The sequence below is a fragment of the Falco peregrinus genome, chromosome 6 (assembly GCF_023634155.1).
Source record: "Falco peregrinus isolate bFalPer1 chromosome 6, bFalPer1.pri, whole genome shotgun sequence".
Lineage (NCBI taxonomy): Eukaryota > Metazoa > Chordata > Aves > Falconiformes > Falconidae > Falco > Falco peregrinus.
Genome location: NC_073726.1, coordinates 85,790,899 through 85,804,944, shown reverse-complemented (window position 1 = coordinate 85,804,944; position 14,046 = coordinate 85,790,899). Strand labels below are relative to the sequence as shown.

General features: G+C 42.1%; 1 protein-coding gene across 1 annotated transcript in view; it reads left to right on the top strand.

Moving 5' to 3' along the window:
* Nucleotides 1–14,046, top strand: part of PRMT8 (protein arginine methyltransferase 8) — a 74,299-nt gene that overhangs the window by 41,667 nt on the left and 18,586 nt on the right. Inside the window, exons 3-6 of the mRNA XM_027782431.2 lie at nt 1,713–1,868; nt 9,275–9,338; nt 12,723–12,865; nt 13,253–13,340. Of these exons, the coding sequence (XP_027638232.1) occupies nt 1,713–1,868; nt 9,275–9,338; nt 12,723–12,865; nt 13,253–13,340 (451 nt within the window). The remainder of the gene's footprint in view (nt 1–1,712; nt 1,869–9,274; nt 9,339–12,722; nt 12,866–13,252; nt 13,341–14,046) is intronic.

Below are 14,046 nucleotides of genomic sequence, written 5' to 3'. Positions count from 1 at the left end.
GCACTCTGTCCCATCATCCATGTTGTTATTGAAGGTATCCAACAGTATTGGTGCCAGTATTGACTCCTGGGGGGACACCACTAGTGACTGGCCTCCAGATGGACTTTGTGCTGTGGATCACATCATTTTGAGAGCAGCAGTTCAGTTAGTTTTCAGTCCAATTCACTGACTATTTACGTAGTCCGTATTTCATCAATTTTTCAATGAGTATGTTATGGAAGATGGTGTTGAAAGTCTTGTTAAAATCAAGATAAACAAGCATGCAGTCCCCTCATCCACAGAGCCCATTATTTCACCACAGAAAGCTGTCAGGTGGTCCATCATCTCCAAATCCTGCTGAACACTCCCAATCACCTTATTGTCCTCAATATGTTTGCAAAGAGTTTCCATGAGAATGTGCTCCCATCACTTTTTCAGTGTTTTTGGATTGTTCCTCTGCCTTTTTCTTTGCCTGACCAAACCATGCTTTATGATGATAAAAACAGCCTTTTAGTCATCTACAGTACATACAGTATCCTGCCAAGACAGTTAAGTGAGCAAATGATGTATGCAACAGTTCAGTGCACTAGTGCTTCAAGGCTGCTGGGCAGTGAACTGATCCTTCTTAACCTGAAATTCAAAACCCCATTTGTTTACTTGCTTAAACTATGACAAGATGTAGTAGTATGTAGAGGAATTATAGAGGAACGAAGGCAGGTTAAATAACATTGATAACATACAGCTGTGGGCTGGCTTCAGGGGCGGTGGGTTGGCTGACGTGGATAGTGTGCAGCTGTGGCTGGTTCCTGCTAAGTAGTTAATTAGCTCTGAGGGGTGAGGAAGAGGAGCACTGGGTGAAGACAGACCTGGAAGAAGCAGAGGGAGAAGAGAGAGAGAGCGTACGTGTGTACATGCCCTGGATGTAGGCATCCAGGTGGTTTTTTGGCTTTGGACCTTTTCTACAGTTCATGCAGTCCACAGGGTGGACTGGCCTGAAGAGGATGAAGGAACAGCACGGACAGTAGAAGAACTTTTGAAATCTTCTGGGGGATTGGTGGCTGTGCTGGGGCAAGGTGTGGGAACTACTTATTGAAGTTAACCTGGGATGGGATGGTAAAAGCCTTGTTGCAGCCGGCTAGTTTTGATAGTGCTGCAACAAGATAGTGGTCTAGGTTATACACTAATATCTTCTGGAAATTGGTCATATAAATGAGTGAACAGAAGAGCAATAAGCGAGTACCATATGGCACAGCATCTCTAAGCTCTGCTGTGGACATCCTGCATCATTTTAGGCAAGGCTATCAAGATGGCTGCCTTATAACAGTTTATAGAACGATTTCTTTTGCGTTCAAAGAGGAACCTCAGAAAGTCCCTCTGCTGAGGCTCTAGGCTGTGCATGATTTAAGAGAAAAGGAAAGCTGGGATTTCTGTATGGCTTCTGTTTATGCCCAAAGCAGTGCTGTAGTTAGATTACATTCTGGTTGTCAATTGTAACAGTGAAGTAATATTTGAAGAAATAAAATAGTACAAAGGGCATCATGCTGCTTCTTAATAATTCAATTCTAAGTAGCTAGCATTTTGCAGTTGCTTTGATGTGTGCACCCCAAACTACATGAAAAACTCTTTAGATTGCGTATTAATAATGCTTAAATTATAATCAAGGAATACATTCAGCAGCAATGAATGCATATAAGCACTTCAAATAACACAATGGTGTCTTTTTTTCATAACAGGAAATGTTAAAGGACGAAGTGCGCACATTAACCTATAGAAACTCAATGTATCACAATAAGCATGTTTTTAAGGATAAGATTGTCCTTGATGTTGGAAGTGGCACGGGAATCCTCTCCATGTTTGCGGCAAAGGCAGGAGCCAAGAAGGTATATGGGGTAAGAACAATTTCTCTCATATTTTGACTTGTTTGTGCATTTTTGCCTTAGAATTTAGCTTGGTGATTTACATTTTCTTACTTGTCATGGCTTGAAATTCTTCTCTCCAAGCTCCTGTGTGGCTTGATTTACAGTGACTTTAGTGGAGTTCTGTTGCTTTCTGTGACTTGCAGTAGTGTGCCTTTTCCAAAGAGAGACATGATGTTTTTTCTTGTGTGGAATTTTTGGTGATCTGGTACATAGCCACGCTTTTTGTCAGCTGCAAAAAAATTTTCAAGGGACTCACTCCTACTCAAGGGGGTCAAAGGAATTATCTTGCTTTTTAAAATTCTTAAGTTCTGCAACTTTGTAGTCTTGGAAACAAATTTCTTTAATACGTTTTTCCCTGTACGTTACAACTCAGCAAATCATGGAAGAAAGCATGTTTTCTGTGCCAACGATAACACTTCTCAGAGGCAGATGGGAATGATTGCCTTAAATACATTGAACTTTACACAATCACAGAATGGTTGGGGTTGGAAAGGACCTCTGGAGATCATCTAGTGCATCCTCCTGATAGTGCAGGTTTGCCTACATTAGGTTGCACAGGGTCACATCCAGGTGGGTTTTGAATGTTTGAGAAGGAGACTCCACAGCCTCTCTGGGCAGCCTGTTCTGTGCTCTGTCACCCTCAAGGTAAAGAAGTTCTTCCTCATATTCAGGTGGAACTTCTTGTGTTACAGTTTGTGCCTGTTGCCCCTTGTTCTGTCACTGGGCGCCACTGAAAGGAGGCTGGTCCCATCCTCTCGATACTTGCACTTGAGGCATTTGTAGACATTGGGAAGATCCCCTCTGTCATCTCTTTGCCAGGCTGAACAGGCCCAGCGATCTCAGCCTTTCCTCCCAAGGGAGATGTTCCAGTCCCCTAAGTCAGCTTTGTAGCCCTCCGCTGGACCCTCTCCAGTAGTTCCCTGTCTCTCTCGAACTGGGGAGCCCAGCGCTGGACACGGCACTCCAGATGCAGCCTCACCAGGGCAGAGCAGAGGGGCAGGATCACCTGCCCTGACCTGCTGGCCACGTTCCTCCTAACGCACCCTGGGATCCCATTGCCCTCCCTGGCCACCAGCACACACTGCTGGGCCATGGGCAACTTGCTGCCCACCAGGACTCCCAGGTCCTTCTCCGCAGAGCCGCCCCCCAGCAGGCCAGCCCCAGCCTGTCCTGGTGCGTGGGGTTGTTCCCCCCCCAGGGGCAGGACCTCTGTTGAGCTTCATCAGGTTCCTCTGTGCCCAGCCCTCCAGCCTGCCCAGGTCTCACTGAAGGCAGCGCAGCCTCCTGGTGTGTCAGCCACTCCTCCCAGCTTGGCATCATCTGCAAACTTGCTGAGGGTGCGCCCAGTCCCTTCATCCAGGACACTGATGAAGAAGTTGAACAGGACTGGACCCAGTACTGACCCCTGGGGAACACCAGTAGCTACCGGCCCCCAGCCAGACTGCGCTGTTGATCACAACCCTCTGAGCTCTGCCATTCAGCCAGTTCTCAGCCCACCTCACTGTCTGCCCATCTACCCCACGCTGCCTGCGCTTACCTGTGGGGGTGTTACGGGAGACAGTGTCAGAAGCCTCGCTGAGGTCATGGTATACAACATCCACTGCTCTCTCCTCATCTACCCAGCCAGTCACTCCATCATAGAAGGCTATTGAGTTAGTCAGCTGTGATTTCCCATTGCTGATTCCATGTTGACTAAACATGAGGAAAAGAAGGTTATCAGGAGTAAAGAAGACCTCCAGGATGAGCCGTTTCATCACCTTTCCAGGGATGGAAGTGAGGCTGACCGGCCTGGGTCCTACTTCTAGCCATTTTTGAAGACTGGAGGGATGCTGCCTTTTGCAGTCCTCAGGCACCTCTCCTGTTCTCCATGACCTTTCAAAGATGATGGAGAGTGGTTTTCCAGTAACATCTGCCAGCTTCCTCAGTAACCCATCAGGGCCCACTGATTTCTGGGCATCAGGTTTCCTTAAATGATCTCTAACATGATGCTCCTCGACCAAGGGAAAGTCTTCCTTTCTCCAGACCCTCTCTCTTGCCTACAGGATCCCTGAGGGCTGGCCTTGGCAGTTAAAGACTGAAGCAAGGGTGGCATTCAGTAACTCTGCCTCCTTTGTATCCTTCATCACCAGGGCACCCACCTCATTCGGCGGAGGGCCCACATTTTCCCCAGTCACCCTCTTCCTACTGATGTACTTGAAGCAGCTCTTCTCATTGCCCGTGACAACCCTCAACAGATTTAATTCCAAACAGACCTTAGCCGCCTTTGTTGCATCCCTGCATGTTCTGACAACGTTGCTATATTCCCCCCAAGTGGCCTGTCCCTTTTTCCACATCCTGTGAACTTCCTTCTTCTGTTTGAGGTTTGCCAGATGCTCCTTGCTCACCCGTGCAGGTCTCCTGCCCCTTTTGCTTGATTTGTTACTCATAGGGATGCACTACCTTGAGCTTGAGGAAGTGATGCTTGAATATTAGGCAGCTCTCTTGGACCCTTGTACCTTCTAGAGCCCTAACCCATGGGGTCCCTCCACATAGGTCCTTGAAGAGGCCAGTTAGCTCTCCTGAGTATGAATGTGCATTTCTCTGCAGAGAAGTCATTAGAGAGAGCATAATTTGCTTCCTAATTATACTCAGTTATTTGTACTGACTTTAAAATGACAAATACAGCTTCTTTTTGCTTTGTACTACTGTTTGCCCTGCAGGCACAACACAGAAAAGAATAAGTAGATTTTATTTCTCTGTGTAATTCTTCAACAATTTAAAAAATAAAATTAAGTTGACTACATCTCTGCATCTGAAGACATTGATGTCACTGAGGATCTAATCTGTGTGTCTTTATTAATGGTAACGATACATGAAACGCCAGGACTCCTCTTAAATTCTCAGGCTTATATTTACAAAATCCAATGTAATTCTGAGTGGCACATATTCATGAGTATCACACTAGAGCATAGAAGTATAGATAGCTGAAATCAGGAGGTGCTGGCAAAAGGTTTGGAGTTTAAGCATGAGACTTATATGGAATTGGCAGCTGGCATATATTTGTTGTAAACCAAGTACACAATTTATTATCTCAAAGCCTTGGGGAGTGAGGCTTCCGTGATGCAGAAATGCAGGTCTCACAAGGATGTTGCGGTGCTTTGAAAGTGCATATACAAAACGATGATGCTGTGCTCCCACCTTCCTATCTCCCAGATCCCTGACCATATGGTCTTCCTCCCTCCCCTGTGCTGGCACTGGTGCTTATCTGATTCTCTGGCAGAAAATTCCACAGGTTTGTTGTTGTTGTGGGTTTTTGTTTTGGTTTTTTTTGCTTTGGACCTCTTTTACAGTTCATGTGGTACCTCAGGCATTTATAACGCTCAGTGGCACACCCATGTCAGCCCACCCAGACTGGTCAGCACTGAAGCTGGGGGGCATGCTCTCCGGGAAACAACTCCCAAAGGAACTCAGTTAGGTGCAAAACTCTTCTGCTACAGCCTGAGTTTCAACTTCCTTGCCACATGAGCTACCTCACCATGAACCCGATCATACAGCAAGCTACGGAGTTGTATTCGTATTGGAAAAGAAGATATTTCAGAGATCTGGCAGTGGCAGCCTTACAGTCAAATCCAGTCTTTATGGTCCTATTGGCAAAGAGTGCCAACGGAAACTGCAAGTGTTCCTTTTAAAAAGCAAACATTTGCCATGACTTATTACATAGAGCTGAGATGTTCAAGTTTCTTCTCCACAGTTAGATGTGATTTTTCAAATAGCATGATGTGGGAGCTGTTGACAAATGCAGCGTGTTGGTTTGCTGAGTACAGTGCCACTGAAATCACTCTCCTCTTTCTCAGTCTTTCCCTTTTTCAGGTTCAAATTCACCCACTACCTTGTCTGGTTCTTCTTATCCCCTCTTATTCTCTGTTGGAATTATTCCTTGCCACTACCTCAGCCAACTGCTAGAATTGTCTCTGGATCTTCAAGAGGTGTAAATCATGGAATCACTGACTCATAGAAAAATTTCTTTTAGAAGACCTCTGGAAGCATCTAACTCAACCTCCTTCTCAAAGCAGACTTAAGTTTAAAGCTGTATCAGGCTGCTCAAGACATTATCCAGTCCAATTTTGGAAAATCTCCAAGAATGGAGACCCTAAATCCTCTCTCAGGACCTATCCTAGTGCTACAATCAGCAGGAATTTCCCTTGCCACAGCTCACGATTACTGACTTTTGTGCTGTCACCATGCTCTTCAGAGAAGAGCTTGACTTTTTCTCTGCAAGGCCTTTGTAGATAGTTGAAGAAAGCTCTTGGACTGGGGGGATCTTTTCTGCATGCTGAACAAAACCAGCCTCCTCAGTTTTTCTTCTTCCTTCACGTGCTCTGACCCCTAACCACTGTGGGAGGATAGCAGTAGATTGTGCAATGGTGTTCATCTAACTGTGGAGCTGTTATAAGACATGCAGAGATAGGACTGGCATGTGGCTTTGGTGCTTGGGAGGGGTGAGTGAGGGACAGAAAAATACATTCAATCGTACCTTGAAACCTTGGTTCATCTGCTGCACTCAGTCACACAAAATTCAGGACAATCACTGCAGCAGAATGGTATTTTCAGACAAACAAAACAGTGTAGGTGTGAAGAAGTTAGACACATAACATCTGACATGTGCCTTCATTTTAACTGATTTGAATAAAAAGATGATGACAAGGACACAGCCCAGGAGAAAAATCTGGGAATGTGGCAGCAGTTTCAGAAGAAGACCCAAAGACCTCAGTAAAAGAGGAGACATTTGCAGCGTTACTGAAGACTGAGAAGTAAAATGAGATGCATACACACATACAGAACTAGATATAGCTGAAGAAACTCAAGGGCCCATACTGGGACCACTGCTATTTAGCATCTTCACCCTCAGAGGCCTGCAGTGACACAAAGCTGAGGGGGGCAGCTGATATACTTGAGGGAAAGGGATGCTGTCCAGAGGGACCTTGACAAGCTTGAGAAGTGGACCAGTGTGAACCTCATGAAGTTCAACAAGGCCAAGTGCAAGGTCCTTCCCTTGCAACAAGGCAATCCCCAATGTCAGTAAAGACTGGGTGGTGATGAATTGATTGGGAGCAGCTCTGCAGAAAAGCTCTTTAGGAACACTGGTGGATGGGAGATTGGGTACGAGCCAGCAGTGTGTGCTTACAGGTTAGAAAGCCAATTGTATCCCAAGCTGTGTAAAAAGAACTGTGGCCAGCAGGTCAAGGGAAGTTATCCTCCCCCTCTACTCTACTCTGGTGAGACCCCACCTGGAGTACTGCATCCAGCTCTGGGGACCCTGGTACAAGAAAGACATGAACGTGTTACAGTGGGTCCAGAGGAGGCCACAAAAATGATCAAGGGGCTGGAGCACGTCTCCTATAAAGACAGGCTGAGAGAGTTGGGATTGTTCAGCCTGGAGAAGAGAAGGGAGATCTTATTGCAGCCTTTCAATATACAAAAGGGTCTTATTAGAAAAGTGAAGAAAAACTTTTTACCAGGGCCTGTAGCGATAGTACAAGGGGTAATGGTTTTAAACTGAAAGTGGGTAGATTTAGACTGGATATAAGGAAGAATTTTTTTATGATGAGGGTGATGAGGCACTGGAACAGGTTGCCCAGAGAAGTTGTGGATGCCCCATCCCTGGAAGTGTTCAAGGTGTGGTCAGATGGTGTTTTGAACAACCTGATCTAGTGGAAGATGTTCCTGCCTATGGCAGGGAGGTTGGACTACATAATATTTGAAGGTCTTTTCCAACCCAAACCATTCTATGATTGTAAATGGAGGTATGGACATTTTTTACTGGAACACACAGTTCTCATGAAATCCAAGGGCTTTGTAAAACAGGACAGAATTGAGAAGATCACTGACTTGAAAGAGAATTGGGGAAAAACCTGACAACACTGATGTTTCTTCCTGATTCTTAACCTACAGAATTCAGTATTTTCTTTTTCTGAAATGAGTTGCTTTTTAAAATAAAAAGGTACCACAATATATAATCCAAGTCAAAATAGAGGCAAACAGTTCTAGCCACCCTAAAGCAAGTTTATTTTTGCAAAATATATATTCCTTTCTGGAATATTTGAGTTTGGGGGTTTTGTTATTTTGTTTCTTTGAGAATGAAGCTTATTTTTGGAAACGTGTAGTCATTCATGAAATAAAACTTACTATGTCTTTGCATCTTTTTCTTTGGAAAGGTTGGAAAGCCACCTTCAAACACCTACATACCCATGCTTTATTTAAAAATCATCCTAAACAAGCAGAAAGAATAGGCAATGGAATTGAAAATGCCAGACAGATGTGAATACAGACAGGAAAACTGAGTATGTGGTAACAGCTGTAAGTATAGGCAAGACATAGAGTCTATACTGTTTACAGTAAGGGAAGAAGGAGCTGGGTGGAAAAAAAGGACAGAGTTCTCCCCAAGGGATTTCTTCCTTGGACTCTCTGGGCTGGCACTCTGGTGGTCCTTTCTACATGCCAGTTTTGGTTTATGTTCAGGCCGGTAAGTCAGACATCTTAAGGTGCAGTTTAACGCCACAGGCAAGCCGAGCAGAATTAATGCTCGTGTTCCCGTGGGGACAGGGATTGATATTATGCCTGCTATTATGTTTAGCTGTTTCATGGGCCTATATAAAAAGAACAAGGGATTTGTGTGTCCTTCCATCCACTGTTCTGCTATCTGTGAGTGCAAATAGGCAAATCTAAAACTAGGAGGTAGTTTGTAATTTCTTGTCTAATGCAAGCACAGAACTGGGTACAGGAAAAGACATGCAGATCTGGACGTCTTTGTAAATACAGAAATTTCAGTAATTTCTTATGTATAAAAGGTCTGTATTTTTTTTTTATGCATTGAAAAAGATGATAGATTTTTCACAGAGAAAGGCAATTGCTTCTTGACATAGACCAATATTGGCATAGTTTGAATTTTAACACTGTTCACGAAGTTTGAATGTATTTTGTTTTAAAATACGTGAAGAAATGTAGCACCATGCTAATTCATTCCCTTCAGCAGACTTTTCGGGGGGAATGAGGCAATATTCTGAAGTAGCAGGAATAAATTAAATAACATCATTAATAAATTATGTAATTTTCTGGTTAGGGCCTCTTTTTTACACATTTCAACAGTTTTAGAAACAATCTTTTCTATATAGCCTGTTTAACTCAAACACAGACTGCAGTTTAAATGTTAAGATATCATTGATCATGATCCTGCCCACACAGGTTTGATTTACTCTTTATCAATAATTACATGCTCTGCAGGGTCTTTGCTGCCTTCAGTAGATTTTGAGGGTTTGGTTTGGTTTGGTTTTTAGCTGAGATCTCTAATACAGAATTACTCTTCCTCTTGCTTTCTTTTTTTTTCTTTTTTTTCCTAGATTGAATGCTCAAGTATATCTGACTACTCAGAAAAAATTATCAAGGCTAACCACTTGGACAACAGTAAGGCATATATAAAAATATTTTCTTCAGGAGAAAGAGGGGATAACTGTTTCACTTTTTCTGATTTATTTGTGTTGTGTGGTTTATATATAAATGGTAGTTTTGCATAATTTACTCATGTAAATACAAAACTAAACACCTCATTCTAGGCACTACAGCAATTCCTCATGGGAAAAGTTACTTCTGCATTTACTTCTAGGCTCACAGACGACAGAAGCAAATAGGACTAATCTGTGGGCAGTTTGATTTAGCAAAGCAGACAGAAGGCCCCACATTAGAACTGAACTTTTCAAATTAATTCTGCCATTTGAATTCCACATTATCTCTTGAGTGGGATTGACACACACTTACATTCAAATTGAAATAAGGTTCAAAACAAAAAGTATTCCTTATCGATACAGATTTTTCACTAAGGGTTTCTTCTGACTTCCAACTTCTAAAAAAAACTACTAACAACCTAAAAAACCAGGCTTTTTTTAACTGAGGCTATGAGGCAGATCTTATTTAAAAGTGCTTTTTGTGAAGAGCTTGCCTTTGCTGCAGAGCAATGCAGGTCATAGCTAGCTAGACCATATCGTTTGCCCCCGCTTTTAGCTGCATCTGTGCTGATGCTCTGCTAGCACATGCGCAAAAATAGATTTCTGTTCTGGTTTGGATCTGTTCTGATTTTTGTTGCTGTCACTGGCAGCTTCTGACTAACACAGAGCTGTTTGGGAGGAGAATTTATTGTACAGCATGAGTGTTCAAGTGGTGTGGTGTGAAAGAGACAGCAGTGATGTGGTATATAAGAGGTCAGCAAATGTGTGCAACTTTTGGCTAAGAAAAAGAAGGAAGCAAAGGACCAGAAAATACTCTCCTCCACAGTAGGGGTAAGGCACTAAAACGAGGAGGTGGTGCCCTGAGCTTGGTTATCCTGCACCTTTGGTGCAGAGCCCGTATATTCCCAGAATGGTCTTTCATCAAATAGCTACACAAACAGCATACCGCAAATAAATTCATGTTTGGATTTCCAGCAACAGGAATTGTGTGTGAAGGGTTCATTGTCAGAATAAATAAGAAGGATCCAGTGTGCTCCAGAGGCTGCAGAAGGTATTTATCACTGCTTCTTCCTCCTGTTTCTCCAAGGAGCGAGCCCTTGGAAAAACTGTGGATGAAGAAGCAGAGACCCCTCCCCTTTGGCAGGAGACTCGCCTGGGCAGGCTCAGCAGTCTGGCTGGACTGCAGTTTGCTCTCCAATATAGACAAATTGTACAACCGAACTACCATTTACACACTTTACACTGACCCACATTCACTTTCATTTTAATGCAGCCACGTACTGAGCCAAAGGATCTTGTTGCTCATGGAAATTTTTTCTTTCTCCCCCCCCTAATTGTTTAGAGAAATGCAGAGTCAGCAAAAGGGGGTAACCAAGAGAAAACCCACTGTTTCCAGAACAGATACAATCTGTTCCCACATGATGCCTTATGAAGATGTTTCATCAAATTGAAGGGAGGTGGGAGGAACTTGTGCTGATGCTGCTTGCACTGTGACTGTTCTGGGTGTAAACAGAGGGCTCCAAAGTCTGCAGGTGTGTCACTGGCAGCTGTCAACAGTGCTAAAATTCACTCCAAAATAATTGTGGCAGTGAAAGTTCTCGGGAGAAAAGAGAACTAAAGAGAACTCGTGGCTGGAGCTTGTAGACATGAAGAGTCTTCAGTATAACAACAGATGAACTATTGAGCTACTAAGGAGTTTAAAGAAGGGGAAGGAAAAGGGAACTCTGCTCTTTTCCAGTCAGGTTGCTCTTACCAGCTGATATTTTGTGTTCCCAGTCTGAATCAGTGTTCTCAATTTCTTAGGGGGACAGTCTGGATTAGAAGTTTGCTATGCAAATAAAGTGGTGGCATCTGGTTAGAGGAGTACTAGTACTGCATGTGTTTTGAAAAGATGAAACCACATCTTCCCTGGACTGAGTTCTCAAAATCACTCTGCTCACACTTCCATCCTTAAACAGCTAACCAAGTTCTAGCTAAATGAAAGTGTGTTCATCTTCCTCAAACTGAATGTTGAACATGTTCATCAATAGAAAATGCCATCACTAAAAACTGTCGTTTATTGAGAGTAATACAGCAATCTTATAAATTAGTAATGGAAAGAAAAATATTTCTTCTGTCCTTACTTTATTCCTGAATTTCAAGTTCATCGAGTTACCTTGGTAAGGAAGAATCCAGAACCATGAGACTTTACCCACTGTAACAAACACGTAAATAGCAGACAAACACAAGTTTCAAATTATTTGTCTAAAGAATTTGGAATACATTTGTAAATAGGACATATATAAAAAAAATGCAAGAATGATTGGTGAATTGTGTAATGACCCTAAAACAAAATTATTTGTTACAACTAAACTAAATATGAACCAGCATTTAACTTTCCTTTAAGCAAAACATCTGTTCTAGTATTAACCAGTTCTATAATTGCTTCTTGATTTGCTCTTGCAGTGCATGCCCAGTCTCCTGTAAGTAGTATACAGTACTGCCAGTAATTTAATGCTCTGTTTTGTATTAGTGTCTCTGAGGTTCTGGTATTCTATTACATCAAACTTCCAGCAACATTTTTAATTTCCTTGAAACTAATTTGGTGACAAAATACCTGCCAGCAATGTTTTCCAGCAGTCACTTTAGATAACCATGGAAGGTTATGCAAGTCTAAATCAGAAAGAAGATTCAGAGTGAAAATGCCAGTATGCTATAAAAGATTCCATCACGAAGCAGAAAGGAATGAGAAATGTTTTTCATGAGGTAACTGTGTTTGTACAAACTTGGTTGTTTGTGTACTGTCAGGCTAGATCTGACTTTCTCAGTTGAGTCAGTGCCCCAGAATTCACAGAAGAAATAAGCTGTAGTTTCCTCATTGTGAAGCCAGCATAGTATCTTTGAAAATCAGACAAGAATTAGATCCTAGTTCCATAAATCTCTAATATCTCAGTGATGAGATCATGTATGTGCAAACCTACAGGGATTTTTAAAGGATTCTAGTGGGTTCTTTGCCTTACTTGGTCAATGTTCTAGAAATCCTCCAAATTCCAAAGGGTGTGTAAAATGAGATCATGCAGGTAACCAGGTAAGGCTGTTTTTCTGTTGTTTTTTATATATGTGTTTTACTTGGTTTGGGGTTTGGGTTGGTTGGGGTTTTTTTTCCCCTTTATACTGATACAAAATTTGTGTTTATTATACTTACCACAAGTAGTTTTAAAATAGTGTAAAATCCATGGAGTCACCCCTTATCTACAGGCATTCAAGAAGAGAATCATATTGCAAAGGGCAGCCTGCTACTCACCAGTAAGGGAGTTAGTCAGGTGTTTTATTATGTGAAACATATTTCTTTGGATTCTTTTTTCAGTAATCACAATATTTAAAGGTAAAGTGGAAGAAGTTGAATTACCTGTGGATAAAGTAGACATCATCATCAGCGAGTGGATGGGTTACTGTCTGTTCTATGAGTCAATGTTAAACACAGTCATCTTCGCACGAGACAAGTGGCTGGTAGGTGCTCTGCATGTCATACTCCTTGCTGGAGCAATCATTTATTTTCTGACTACAAGCCTTCCCTCTCCTACTGTCACCGTAACAAGACACGGTTACATCTCCAAGTGCCACTTCTTGGGCTTAAACAAAAAGATTAACAAAGGGAATCTTGGTGAAAGAGCTTTGCTTTTGATTAACTGCTGGCGAAATTCGTATAGATGCTACCTAATGGCATTGCTACAGGCTGCAAGAGTTGCTGAGATTAAAGCTGATGTGACAATCTGAAGGGAAACAATAAAGGCATGCAAGGGGTGCTTGTCTGGTTTTTGTATGTGCAGTTCAAAATGTGATGTCTTTGTCAGGTGAATAGATTACGAGATCCATTTCCCCACAATTCATCAACAGAAACCTGGAGGGCTAATGTTTCCAGACCGAGCTGCTTTGTACGTGGTAGCAATTGAAGACAGACAGTACAAGGACTTCAAAATTCACTGTGAGTAAATGCCTGACAGTAATACTTTTCTATGGTGATTTCCTTAAAATATTTGATTTGTAGTGGCCTACTGTAATCTCTTTGCTGGCAAAAGTTTTGCAAAAGCCAAGAAATCACGGTGACCAGGCCAGAATTCCAGTATAAATATGAACACTGAGAAAACTCTAGTCTGGTGATAAATTCAGGAAACTTGCAGTAATCTCAAGTGCACGAAGGAAAGATGTATGAATAAATTAATGTAGACCTTTCTTAGAGTTATATTGATACTGCTACCTCTATTTTAATATGTGGATTTTAGGAGATCTAGTTTTGGTTTTGATAAATACATCATCCCACATAACTGCCATTAAAACTGGTAATACTCTTTTGCCATCCAGGTGCTGGGGTTTTGTTTTTAAAATAACAAGATTGGAAAAATTAATAAGATGCAAATTAGTTGTAAATGTTAAGAAGACTAGAAGAAATGCTATCTCACTAAAAAGCATGCCAAGAAGAAAAAGAACATGTAATGCTTTTTTAACATCTTGAAACACTTCATGTTAGAATTTTTAAAGGAAAAATAAGGATCAGAAATTTCTGGTTTATTTTGATGTGAATAAAGAGTTCTAAACTGTTTTTGGTTTACTTTGTAAATGCAGAAAATTGACTTTTCCTTTACATTGAAAATGTTGGGGTTTTTCCTTGAAAGTTTCATTGACTAACTTGT